This window comes from Terrapene carolina, unplaced genomic scaffold (assembly GCF_002925995.2).
Source record: "Terrapene carolina triunguis isolate 2854851 unplaced genomic scaffold, T_m_triunguis-2.0 Scaffold42, whole genome shotgun sequence".
Taxonomy (NCBI): domain Eukaryota; kingdom Metazoa; phylum Chordata; order Testudines; family Emydidae; genus Terrapene; species Terrapene triunguis.
In genome coordinates, this window is record NW_020664393.1 from 52091232 (window position 1) to 52105305 (window position 14074).

Here is a 14074-nt window from a genome sequence, read left to right on the forward strand (position 1 = left end):
CAGCCTAAGCCCCACAAACCTGAGTCAGCTGACCTGGGCTCTGAGACTTGGTGGCATGGTTTTTTTTAATTGTGCCCATAATTCATGACTGTGAGACCATGAACAAGTACCAGTGCCCTCCACACTAGTGATATAGTAGGGATAATAGAGAAACAGACAAAGTGGGTGAGGTAATACATGTTATTGGACCAACTTCTGCTGGTGAGAGCAGTGTTGGATTAATGCATGGAGCCCGGGTCCAGGAGCCTCGGCCAATTTGGGGGAACTCTGCAGGAGCGTAGAAGTGGAGGGGCCACTGGCACTGGAACTGTGACCCTGCCTCCTGCTCCTCCTCTTCCCCCGAGGCCCTGACTGTGGCAAAGCCAGAAGCCAGAGCTAGGTAGTGGTAAGAACTGCCCAGGAAGCCTGGGCTGCTGTGGGGAGCCCTGGCCCCTCCACTTGTCCTGGCCAAAGTGCCCTAGAGCAGCCCCTGGCCCGTGTTCCCGCCCCCTGGGGTGCGCTGCCCAAGGCAGGCGGAGGGTCCAGGGCTTCCCACAGAGGCCTGGGCTCCATGGGCAGCTCTTACCATGGCCTGGCTCTGGCTTCTGGCCTGGCCAGAGGGCAAGGCCGCAGGGGAAGAGGAGGAGCAGGGGGTGGAGTCCCATGGCGAGGGGGGGTAAGGCCCACCTCAGCCATCCACCAGGAAGACGCTGGTGCCACAAGCAGGGATTATGCTTCGTGGTAGGGTACTTTATCAGTTCCCCTGCTGCGAAGCACCTCCCCTGCCACTGCTGTTCCTCACCTGCCCAAGGCTATTATGCCCATGTTAAAAAGTGGACAGGCAGGCCCCTCCAAACCCACCTCCCCCCGGTTCCAGCACCTCGGAGCCCCTGGAGTGTGGGGAGCCCAAATAGGGTGACCAGATGTCCCAATTTTATAGGGACAGTCCTGATTTTTGGGCCTTTTTCTTATATAGGCTCCTATTGTCCCCCACCTCCGTCCCGATTTTTCACATCTGCTGTCTGGTCACCCTAGACTCAAATGCTCTTTGTGCCCAGGACCCCAATAAATCTTAATCTGTCTCTGGGTGAGAGAAACAAGTTTGAGTTTACACAGAGCTCTTTTTCAGTTCTGGGGTTCTCTCAGTATTTGGGTGGCCTTTTCCATGATGTGATCCACTTTTCTGGTGGATTGTCCTCTCACCGACAGAAGCTGGCCCAGTAAAAGATATTGCCTCACCCCCTTGTTTCTCTAATATCCTGGGGCTGACATAGCAACAACAACACTGCATACTAGTAGGGATATGTTACTGTATTCACTTTACTGGGAGCATAAGCCAGTGCTGATCATTCAAAGGTTAGATACCTAGCATAGGTGCCTGCCTGTTCTTGTAAGTATAAAAATATTAAATACTGTCAAAAATTCAGCAGCTGCTGGTCTGGTGTGCAGTGTAATGGTCTCTGTGTTACCATACTATCATCTAGTGGCAGTAAGAGGCAACTAAGGCTATGTCTACATTACAGTTTATGTCAGCATAATTTATGTCACTCAGGGGTGTGAATAAACTATCCCCCCAAGTGACATAAGTTACACCGACATAAGTGCTGGTGTGGGTTGGTGGGAGAGCTTCTGCCCCCGACATAGTTACTGCTGCTTACGGGGGCTGGAGTAGTTAAGCTGACAGGAGAGTTGTAAACTCTCTAGGGTAGCCGTGCCTTAAGCTTTCTACTCTTTGCTTTACTGAAAGCTGATTTATAATAGGTTGGTGCCACCTACTAAAGGAAAGGTATGGGACACATTGCAACATCCACAAGTCAAATTTTATTCCTGCTTCATCCTTCAGTGCAGTCATAATCATAAGTAGGTGCAAAATTTCAGGAATAGGAGAATTAAGTTATGCATTCAATTAATTGTGTTTGTCTTTCACTGAGATAAAATGTAGCAAAATAAAAGTGCAATTCATTAACTTTATCATTACAAAAATAGCATCCTTTTCTACACATCAGCTCTACTGTTTTTGTCTTAATCTAGTTCCCTGCTGTTTTAGCCCCATAAATTCTATCCTGCTCCGGACACAAATTTAGGGAAAATTTGTCCTTTAAACCAGATAAGGTGTGAAATCTCTTCTAAGTGCCCAAGAAGTGTATGTAGAGGAAAATATTGTACCTGATCACTGTGCAAGGTATCACCATTGCACCCTGATTTCATGGTTGTTTCTTACCATGTCTTAAATTCATACATTTTAGGAGTAGACTAGAACTCCTGTACCCTTTAGTCTTGCCCTTGTACAAACATAGGTATCTGTCCAGAAGCCAGGGACAATATCAGTTGGATGTCCTCTCAGAGATGCATATTTAATAGTAAACAGACTCTGGGAGATTATTTGTCACAGGTTAAAAAGAAGAGAGAATATTTAAACCAGTAATGCAAGATCAAATGGAGCATGATTGAGATTATGTACACTAAATTTGTTGCTAGGAATATAATGAAAATGAAGAGGACTCAAAGACACACACACGTAGGAAGCTATATTAAACAAGTAGCCTAGGAAAGAAGAAAAAAAAAATTCAATATTGGAAGGTGTTTGGTTTAGTAATATGTCATGTAAAAAGAGCTGTGGGAGAAATGCAATCATAGGGCATAATTAACTTGGTATTTCCTTGCTTTGATGGCTTTGAGTCGGTGGATATTGCCTTTAATTAGCCTTAACTTGTTTGTAATGAAGTTTTACTTGGGTGAGTTAGATATTTCAGTTTATCCTCACATGTTTCTTACATCTTCGTAACTCTTGAATTTATTGGTGGTAAATGGTGTAATCTGCTTTAACTGACAGTGCTTACTGTATGAATACATTGGGAACATTATTGCAATAGCAAATGGGTAGACAAGCTGACCTCTGAGATGTTTTACTCATTTGAGGATAAGACGTAGTTTTGCCATAAACCCTGAGTAAGGGGCAGCACACTATTGCATTGCCCCATGAGCTGACTGGGAACCAGAGAGTGACTCTAGTTATGCCTATTCCTGATAGAGTTCTATGCCTGGTGCAGATTGCTTCCCCTGGCAGGCTGGCTTGGCTGTGCTGACCCACATGTTAGAGGGAGGACCCAAGCTTCTTCTCTTATCCTCTCCCCCCCAGCCCACCTGCATGAGAGGGGACTAGTGCCCCCTGGAGGCTGCTTTTCTCCCTTTGCTTGCGCTTGGCAATATATAGGAGCCAGTAGCCCCCTTGCTCATTTGTGCAGCAGCATAAGGCTAGTGATCTAGTCCTCTCATTGGAGCACACATAGCTAAATGGTAGAGAGAGACAGGATACAGTGGTCAGCACAGCGATTAAGTCCCAAGAAGGTAACTTGGATGCCCTTCAGGTAGGGGGAGGATTGCTATCCTACGTCCAGTGGCAAAAGCTTGAAGTAGAAGCATGGGGGCAGGTTCCAAATCCCACTTAGGAACCATAGTGTTAAGTGTTTATGTCTGAGGATCTGGGCCTACAAGGATTTTTAAGTTCTGTGCCTCCTGAGATTGGGCAGGGCCCTTATTGTGTGGACAATGGAAGGGCAGAGCTCTGACATCTACACTGGAATAAAAGACCCAGGGCATGGCCACAGCTGGCCTGGGTTAGCTGACTTGGGCTTGGGGGCTAAAAATTGCTTTATAGATGTTCAGGGTTGGGCTGGAGTCCAGGCTCTGGGAGCTTCCCCCCTCTGGCTGCAAGTCAGAGGCTCATTTGCTGCTCAAGGTTCCCTTCTGTAACAGGCCAGTTACTGAACCAAATAAATAGTGAGGGTAGGTTTTGGGGAGGGATGAAGGGGGTTAGTAGGGATTGATTTCTTAGGGATGGGGAATGGGTAAGGGGCATACAATGTAAGGGGGTGTATAGACCCCAGGTACCTTGAAGACAGGGGAGGGGGCAATGGAGGAAGCTCAGGGGAAGACAGAAGCTGAGACAGCTGGTCTCAATTGCAGCTCCACCAGCAACAGGCTTTGTTTCAGTATGCATCAGAGCTGGGAGGGGTAGTGTGACGGTCCACACTCCTGGGATCAGGGCAGCGTGGACTATCAGTCACAGTCCATAAAGCAGCCCTTCAGCGCAGGGCAGCGCAGCTGGAGTCTATAGCACCACCCTTCGGTGCAGGGCAGCGTGGCCGGAGTCTATAGCGCCACCCTTCAGTGCAGGGCAGCGCGGCCTCACAGCCGGAGTCTATAGCATTGGGGTGTGGCTGCCCCAGTAGGGGGGCCCGGGCCTACCCAACTCCACCGGGCCCTAACAGTGGCATAGCTGCTTGCCACTGACTCAGTAGGGGGGTCCTGCCAAAACACACTTAGTTTCCCTGGGTGGGAGGTACCACTCCAACACCCTCCCTGGGTCACTTCCTACCAGAGTCTGTGATGGGGTTTCCCAGGAGACATCGATTCCCCTGTGTTAGGCAGGTCCAGTCGTCTCCAGGGTCTCCTCCAGTTGCCAGGGTGCAAGCGGGCTGTGGACGGCTGCAATTCCTAGCATAGTCAGAGACTGTGGCTCCGCAGGCACTTCCCAGGCAGGTCATTCCCCTGTGGTCTCCAGGCCAGAATGAGGCAGTCTCCCTCCCTTTATACTACTAGAGCACTTGGAGCATGCCCAGTCTTGCCAGGGAGGCGGGACTTCCGCTGTCAACACCTGGGGCTTAACCCTGTCTGGGCTAGTGCGGGGTAAGCCGACCCTGTCACAGGTAGAAAGAAGGAAACTCTCCTTGAGACCCCTATGGAAAGGGCTTGAGACACTTGTGTCAAAGGACCCTCTGAGCCTTATCTGTATTTCTTTTAAAAGGAGCTCTAAGAGACCCCTCTTTACGTAGATCTTCTGCGAGTGAAGAGGATGTTGTATGGTGCAACCCCCTTTTTAATGCAAAAGAGAAAAGAAATCTTTGTGAATCTAAAATACAGGTGTTGGGGCCTTTCTCAAAGGGATGGAAGCTGCCAATGGAGGTATCCACAGCAGGGAGTCTCTCACACATGGCACCAGGGGAGGGATTGTGTTTATGTCTTTTTGGAACAGCCTGCAGGGAAAGGGTGCCTCCTGGTACAGCAGCTGCATGTGGACAGGAAGCAATAGAAGCAGATGAAAGCATGGTTCCAGCAGCAGCAGAAGACACAATTGGCCTCATAATGCCAGAAAGAAGTGCATTTGGCTGCACAACAGAATCATCATATACCCTTCATCCTATACATTTTTAATTTAGTGGAGGGGGAAAAAAACCTTTGTCTACCTCATTCCACTATGTATAAAGATCCAGAATTTCAGGTGCAGCCATGGAATACCCAGCAGAACTTGGGACAGAAGCTGCAACAGTAACTGCAAGTTTCACAATCCTAGGCAGTGTCTGGGGGAAGTTTGAGCAGCCTAAAGCCTGCACAAAGTTAAAATGGCTTCTAATGGCCCTAAGAACTTTAGAGCAATCAGGAATTGCTGAGGTTCAGGGATTACTTCGCCAGGACCCCTTTTCCCTAGTCACATCTCCTGTGCCAACAACCAGTGTGTGTGGCATAGCAGCCAGTATGCTGGCTCTGTACCGAGGGAAGATCACAGGACAAAGAGGTAATCCTCCTGTGGCTGGTTATGCCAGCTTTAGGGCTGCTTTATGCTTGTGGCATGATGCAAAGCAGCCAAGTGCAGCCAAGAAAATGTGCCCTGAGCTAAATCCCTCCTTAAATCAGTTAGGCTGACCATGAAATATGCTGCACAAGTCAAGATATAAATAAGCTGTGGCTGTACATGTTTAAGCTCCAAAAAGAACTGCACAGAAAAATATTTATATCGGTCTAAAACAAGGAAAGATGAGCTGTTAATCTTTGCTTTTCAGAATCAATAAGTCCAGTGGCTGTTTACTGATCAGTTGCATTGCTATGCTTACTTTGGGCTGTAGACAAACATTTAAAGACTTTGACCTCTTAAAAATTTCTTATTTCTTTAGCAGACACGGGAGTGGAACAAATCATAAGGTAACATGAAAAAGCCATTGCTGATACATTTTATTTTTTGATAGGTTATTTACATTGCATGGGAGTATAAGGATATTTCAGATGGAATGCATCTTTATAAGAATTTAAGTATTTGTTTTCCAAAGTAAAGTACCTTCTAAGGTATCCTCTCAAACAATGTTTAATAACTTTTGGGTTGTCTAATTTATTTGTGATGGCATGCTTAGATCAGACAATGATGTGTCCATTTAAAAACCTAAATGGTATCTGAATTATGAAATTCTTCAGCACAAGAAAACTATAATTTTTCCCTTGAGATCTGAAGAGATATGGTTTTAGAAAATACCAGTTATGAAACATAAAGGCCTTACCCTGACCTTTCATCTTGTGTCTGCAATTGATTACAGACACAAATCATAGAATTCAGACCTCAAACTTCCTAATTGGAACTGTTAGTTGTACCTGCAGATCAGATAGTTAAACCCTGAAGTGTTTATCCACAATCAAATGTGACTATAAAATTGCACAGCACCAACAATCAATTGCAGGTGCCAAAGTAGAGGCTGTTATTGAAAATATCTCTCTTAATATTTTTATGGTAGCAATGTGACAGCTGTAAATTTGAGTGTAAAATGAAAGAGGTCCCTTTTTTGATAACAGAAATACTGAAGAATATAGCAATATTAGAAATTCTATGAGCTTTCCCAAGAGACACTGCACCAAATTTTTGATATTTTTTCCATAATCCTGATCAGTGTCAGTGTAACTTCATGGAATTCATTTCTAATAATGGACAGTGCCATTTGCTCAATACAAGACATACAAAGAGTACTGAAGGGATCACTTTTCTCTAAAAAGTAAAGTATCCACTGTATAGTAAGGTTTTGATTGCCAGAGTTGTTCAGTAAATGCATGTTTAACAATAGGAACCTGTAGTGTAGCCTCTTGGTGGCAGAATGTAGTAAAATGGAAGAAGTTAAATACATCAACTGGCTGCTGATTGCTCTAATTACAGTTGGAAAACATTAATGAGATAACTCAATCAGATTATAAAGAAAGCATAAAATAACCAACCATTATGGAGAAAAAAATCATATTTAGTAGGCATAATGGAAATACTGTTGAGGGCAACACGTGGTAAATTATAATAGCAGAACTTTGCTTAAGGGTGTGTCATGATGGGGTGAGGACAGAATCCTCTCCTTTCAGGTCCTGGGGGTGGGAACAAGATAATCTCCTCCCATCTTGTGGAGGAACAGCAGAACTGCTCCACAGCTCTGAGCTGTAGTCTCAGAGCTACAATAGCACCACAGCAATTGCATCCCGAAGCACTGAAGAGAATAAGTGATGAATCTGAAAATTCTGGACTACAGGCTCCTCTTCTTTCCCAGTTCCCAAACCCTATGCTATAATCACTTCCAGGGAGCTACTGCATAGCTGATATCTACACTGAACACAGGTGCAAACCTCTTGCACAGGCTCCATAAATCTTGCCCCTTTATCCAGTAGAATCACATCAACTCTGCATCAGCCAGGTGTCTCCTCAGCTGTGGAGGAGATGGGAGGGTTTGCTTCTTAGGGTCCTTGTCAGTGCTCTGGTGGCAAACCACTTTTGAGTTCTGAGGGCAACCTAGAATGAAGCCTTCAGGGTTTTGTACACTCCTCTTACTGTCCTCCTCCTTCCTACCTTTCTGTGCTATCCCATTCTGCTGTAAATTTGAAAACAGCAAATACTGTTTCTGTAACCAAATGAAATGGGTCATTTCTCATTATTGCAGGCTCACTGCAGAAATGTCACCCAAGTAGGTGCCAATGTTCTTCAGGGGCAGCATATTTATTACTACTAGGATTACAGTACAGCAGAGGTGCCTGGTGCTTTACAGATCAACTAGAGATGGAGTCCCTGACCTGAAGAGCTCATAGTTAGACAAGAACATAAACACAGGGAGAAGCTATGAGGAAACAAGGGTGGCCCTACATTTAGTTCCCCTCCCCAAGCTGGCAGGAGCATGAAGTATCTGCACAAGGAGTATGTGCGTATACCTCCTGACACAGGAACCATTGGCAGACCATGCCACCTGGCCCCTAGACAGTGGTCTGGGATACAGTAATTATTCTAATATGATTGTTGGTATACTGTTTATCTACAGACCAAGGGAGGGTTCCAACCTTGGACTAGAGTCACCCACACTAGATGTATATTTCCTTGCATCTGAATGACAAGGGGATTCACCCTGGAGGAGGGCAGGCCGGCAACAAAAATGATTAGGGTTTCCCGGAGGGAATGAACAGGTAATCATCAAATGATCCATTCCCTGTCACTCAGGGAATGGCAAACAGAGGCTATGGACACCATCCCTGCCCATCCTAGCTAATAGCCATTGGTGGACCTATCCTCCATGAATTTATCTAGTTCTTTTTTGAACCCTGTTACAGTCTTCGCCTTCACAACATCCTCTGGCAAAGAGTTCCACGCATTGACTGTGTGTTGTGTGAAGAAATACTTCCTTTTGTTTGTTTTAAACTTGCTGCCTATTAATTTCATTTGGTGACCCCTAGTTCTTGTGTTATGAGAAGGAGTAAATAGCATTTCCTTATTTACTTTCTCCACACCAGTCATGATTTTATAGACCTCAATCATATCCCCGTTTAGTAGTCTCTTTTCCTAGCTGAAAAGTCCCAGTTTTGTTAATCTCTCCTCATACAGAAGCAGTTCCATACCCCTAATCATTTTTGTAGCCCTTTTCTGAACCTTTTCCAATTCTAATATATCTTTTTTGAGATGGGGTGACCACATCTGCACACAGTATTCAAGATGTGGGCATACTATGGATTTATATAGAGGCAATATATTTTCTGTCTTATTATCTATCCCTTTCTTAATGATTCTCAACATTTTGTTCGCTTTTTCAAAGAGCTATCCACAATGACTCCAAGATCTCTTTCTTGAGTGGTAACAGCTAATTTAAATCCTATCATTTAATACTTATAGTTGGGATTATAAACTTTCCAGGGAAGGGATCTTGTTTGTTTTTACAGCATCTAACACAATGCAGCCCCTCCTGATTGGTGCCTCTGGGTATTACTGTTAATAATAAAAATGATGTTGGTGATAATTAATAGAAGGTGAACTTTGATATTGTGATGCAAGAAGGTAAATTAAGAATCTACTATTTACAGCTTTGGAAAATATGTGGACTTTTTATTTATTAACATTTGGTTTAACTCTCACACCTAATCATATTTTTGTTTATCTCAGATAGATGCATATTATAAATCAATAGAAATGGTAAAAGCGTATCCTGAATGTAAGTGCAGTTATTTTTCTTCCAACAAGTAAATAACCCATTCCTGGAGTCCAAGTTTTCTCTGACTGCTGAGAAGCCAGGACAGAATTCGTGAAATGACAAGTTATGCTGAACATGCTCCTTTTAATTTCTCTTGTTTCTTCTTAGAATTGAATAGAATACTTTACTTCTGCTTTTAGAGGAAAGATGGCTGCTCATCTCAAAGGAGAAAAAACTCAAGTTTTACCTGACTTTCTACATCTGAATGACTTGGCGTGTGAAGCTGTAGGAGGAAAGGTAAATGTATGCAGTTCAAAAAACAAACTGTGCTTTTAGTGCAGATTATACTTGACATTTCTACAGCTATTTCCTACTGAGGATCTAAAAGTGTTTTGCAGACACCAATGAATTACGCCTCTCAACATTCCTGCGTGCTAAGTATTATTATCCACGTTTTAAAGATGGGAAAACTGAGACACAGAGAAATTAAGGGATTTGCCAAAAGTCACACAGGAAGTCTTTGGCAGAGCCAGGAATAGACCCCACAAGTCTTAATTTGCAGTTTTATAATCTGAACACAAAGTCTTTCCTAGTGTTCAAATTCTGAAGGTCTAGTCAACAAAATGTTGACCTATGTTGGAGCTATCTGATGAAAGAAGTTAGATATACCCAGTGAGATACATCCACTTTGCAACAGAGAAAATTGTCATCAGTGTTTGGGTTTTCTGGGTCACTCATACTGGCTTCCTGTGTTCCAAAGAAGGGCAAGACGGTAGTAATACTATTGATGATGCATTATGACAAGGTTGTAGAAGGAGACAAAAAAGAAACCCCACATAATTCTCCAGTAGAGTGACAAAAGTGGTATAGATAACAATGACCATCTTGCAAGAATGTAATTCCTACAGATGCAAGACAAATAGGTGGCCAATGGTTCTTTTCCTCAACATGCTTGATGTTGCTGGCATTTCAAGTTTCATCATTTAGGTCAGTGACAATCCTGCTTGGCACCACACTTGCCCAAGATAAAGAAGGCTCTTGTTCCTTGTCAATCTAGGACAGGGATCGGCAACCTTTGGCACGTGGCTCGCCAGGGTAAGCACCCTGGCGGGCCTGGCCGGTTTGTTTACCTGCCGTGTCCGCATGTTCAGCTGATCGCGGCTCCCACTGTCCGTGGTTCGCTGTTCCAGGCCAACGGGGGCTGCGGGAAGTGGCGCCCAGCACATCCCTCGGCCCGCGCCGCTTCCCGCAGCCCCCATTGACCTGGAGCGGCGAACCTGATAAATTTGCCAAGGTCAGCTGACTGTAAGAACCACAAGCAATGTGGAGAATGCAGTGAATTTGTATGCGCTGATAACTCCACACTGATGCTGATGTGTGAAAATTGCATACAGACTCCCATTGAATGAGACTCCAGCTAGTTCTTTCAATTTGCTATTTAAATAAAGATTTTTCACCTAAAACATTAAAGAATTGTTCTTAGTTTCTGAATGCATTTGGGGGACAAAAGTCCCCCACAATATAGTTAATGTAACTTTTTTTCTCAACACTGGATGAAGGTTAAAGAAAAAGGTGCTCTGCTGTAAAATGAACCATGTCCTTAAGATTGTTCAGTTTAGCATATGTATGTACAAAACAGAAATACATATTCACAAATATGGGATTGTATCTCATTGATGGAGGTACCAGTAGTATACTTCCATTAGCAGGGCTTCTTGTCCTGCAGCTAAGGGGAGGTAAGAATCCTCAGTGGAAGAATAGCCTGGTTTGTGATTAAAAAGATTTTTTGTCCACTTGTTTTTTCTGCATCATGTCATGCTTCTAGTCTGAAGAACCACTCAAGAAGGTGGAGGTTTTCCAGGTGTACGTATCATGAGTTATTTACAAAGAAAATGAAACAAACTCTTCCCTATGTCACAGCAGTAGGTAAAAATTTTGTAAATAAAAATGCAGAAAGACGAGTGAGGCCCTGATCCTCAAGCAAACAATTGAACTCAATGGGGTTCTATGTGGGTTCATTGGAGTACAGTATTGCAAAGAAAAATGCATACAAAGATGCAGAAAGAAGAGTAAGGTCCCGATCCTCAAACAAAGAATTGAATTCAGTGGGGATCTATGCAGGTTCATTGGAGTATTGGAAAGAGAAATGCATACAAAGAAATCAATTTTTTAAAAATATGGTCTTATATGTATATGTCTATAAGCCTTTAGGCAACTTAATATTTTCTTTTTACTGGATAACTTAACATATCACTAGGAAATAAAATAAAATAGTATATATTTATAATTATTATTATTATTTTTTATTTGTGTAGGTTTTATTTGCAACAGATGACTTTTTTGCTCCTGCAGAGAATCTCTTAAAGGTATGGTGGGCTGACATTCACCACTTTGGAGGATTTTCATGGACTGTTAAAGATATTAGGCTTCAGAGGCAGGGACTGTAACTTACTGTCAGAGACCAGGACGTGGGCAGTCATGCTTAGTGGTTAGAGCGGGAGCCAGCTGTCAGAACCTAGGGTCGAGCCAAAGATAGAAGTGAGGAATCATAGGAGAGGGTCAGAGTTGGTTTACTTGGAGTGAGGCAGGGCTAAGAACAAGCAAGTACAGGAACCGGGGTGAAAGTGGGCAGGTAGGGGCTGGTACAGTGTACCGGTAAGAAGCTGGTACTGGCCTACCCCCCCAACGGGGGGGAAGGGGCAGCTGCCCCGGGACCAGCAATTTAAAAGGGCCAGGGGTTCCCGGCTGCCACCGCTGCTACTGCGGCAGCAGCTGTAGCCCCGGGCCCTTTTAAATCGCAGCTGGAGCCCTGGGCAGCATGGGCCAGGCAGCTCGGATGGGCTGGCTGGGGGAGGCTGACCCCCAGCCCCGCCCCTTCTGCCCGAGGTCCTGCCCCTTCTGGAGGCCCGGAGCCGGGCCCCCGTACCAGTAAGAATTTAATATTACTTTCACCCCTGACAGGAGCCAACACAGCCATGGGCAAGTCCTTTGAGCAGCCAATGCCCTGCTGCTGCTATTCGTCTTAAGAGCAGGTCTGCTGATCCCAACAGCCAACTGGGAGGTTTGGCCAATTAGGTGATTCTGCTGCAGCCAACTGTGATTCAGTTGTGGGTCCTCTGTTGCTCACTAAGGAGGTGGAGTTAGCTAGTCCCAGGCTCAGCTGCAAGCAGGACCGTCCCCAGGGGGATGCGGGGCCCGGGCGGAAGTGATGTTACTTCAGGCGGTGCCTCCCCAAACAGCCAGGCGTGGCCATGCCCACACTCCACCCCACCCCACCACCACCCTGCTTTGGCGGCGCTGCAGGACTCCAGAGGGTTGGGGTCATGCCGCCTGCCTTCCCAGGGCTGGGGAGGTTGCAGTGGCACTGCCGCATGCTCTCCCTCCCGGCGCCCTCTCCCTCTGGTGGAAGGGGCGGGGCTGAGGGTAGTCTCCCCCAGCCAGCGGTTCACCTACTGCCCATGCAGCGCAGGCCAATTGCGCCACCCCGCAGGGCCCCCCAAAGCGCAGGGCCCCCCAAAGCGCAGGGCCCAGAGTGGTCACCCCAATTCGCCATCCCCTAGGGACGGCTCTGGCTGCAAGCCCTAATTTCTGACATTTATTTTGTTTGTACAGTGCCAAGCACAATATTGATGGATCTGAGCTGGTTGGCCTCTAGGCACTGTCACAATATAAATGTTAAATGACAACTGATCTTTGTAATGTATCTCTGTAATTTCATGTATACGTTACTTGGAAACTATTTCCATTGGCTTTATGGGAAAATTACTTACCTTGTAATTCTGCTTCTCCCTTTGCACGGTTCTCGGCTCCCTAGTTGAGACAGGCAGAACTTCCTTAGTTGTCTAAGGGCAGTGGGAGTGGGTAGAAGCACAATACACCCTTGGTACCCTTGGTGTTGTGCGTGGAATGTAACTGTAATCCCTAGGACCTTCGAATCACATCCTAAATTAGCAAGAAGCAAAAGTTCACCAAATAGCATCAAGGCAATCATTGAAAAATTAATGCCTCTGAAATGCAGAACAATACAAACACATCAAGATGTAGAGATAAACACCACCAGCTGAAGATGTCTGTGCAGGAAGCAAACCTCATTGTGTACACTGATTATGCAAAAACATGCTTGCATTATTATGAGAACATAAGAATGGCCAGGCTGCATCAGATCAACAGTCCATATAGCCCAGTACCCTGTCTTCTGACAGTGGCCGGTGCCAGAAGCTTCGAGGAAAAGAACAGAACAGGGCAATTATTGAGAGATCCATCCCCTGTTATCCAGTCCCACCTTCTGGCAGTTAGAGATTTAGGGACACCCAGAGCATGGGGTTGCGTCCCTGAATATCTTGGCTAATAGCCATTGATGGACCTGTCCTCCATAAACATGTCTAATTCTTTTTTGAACCCCATTATACTTTTGGCCTTTACAACTTCCCCTGGCAATGTGTTCCACAAGTTGACTGTGCATTATGTGAAGTACTTCCTTTTGCATCCCACCCATTAGCTGGTTTCGTCCAACTCTTGCCTCTTGTCATTAACCTGGATTGTTGTCTGGGGCAGTGACAACACTGTCTGCACTTTTTTACTGTGTGTTTGTACAGTGCCAAGCACAATAGGAGCTAGTGCAATACAAATAAATAATAATAAATAGGCTTCCCTTCAAACTTTGAGGGAGGTGGGTGGATGAACGTGAATCCTAAATGATAAATCTTCTGAGAAGCAGAATTACTAGGTCGGAGATTTTTCTCTAAAGATGCCATCCAGGCAGGCATCTTAAGGTATGTCTACACTTTGAGAGGGGGAGGTTGAGGACACATACCCACTACAACTGTGATCAAGCTATTGCAGAGGTATTC

At 45.1% G+C, this 14074-nt stretch overlaps 1 protein-coding gene across 1 annotated transcript in view; it reads left to right on the forward strand.

Moving 5' to 3' along the window:
* Positions 1 to 5897: 5897 nt before the first annotated feature.
* ALLC (allantoicase) overlaps positions 5898 to 14074 on the forward strand; it is a 31476-nt gene continuing 23299 nt past the window's right edge. Inside the window, exons 1-3 of the mRNA XM_024215777.3 lie at positions 5898 to 5958; positions 9393 to 9521; positions 11540 to 11590. Coding sequence (XP_024071545.1) covers positions 9432 to 9521; positions 11540 to 11590 — 141 coding nt within the window. The 5' untranslated portion in view covers positions 5898 to 5958; positions 9393 to 9431. The remainder of the gene's footprint in view (positions 5959 to 9392; positions 9522 to 11539; positions 11591 to 14074) is intronic.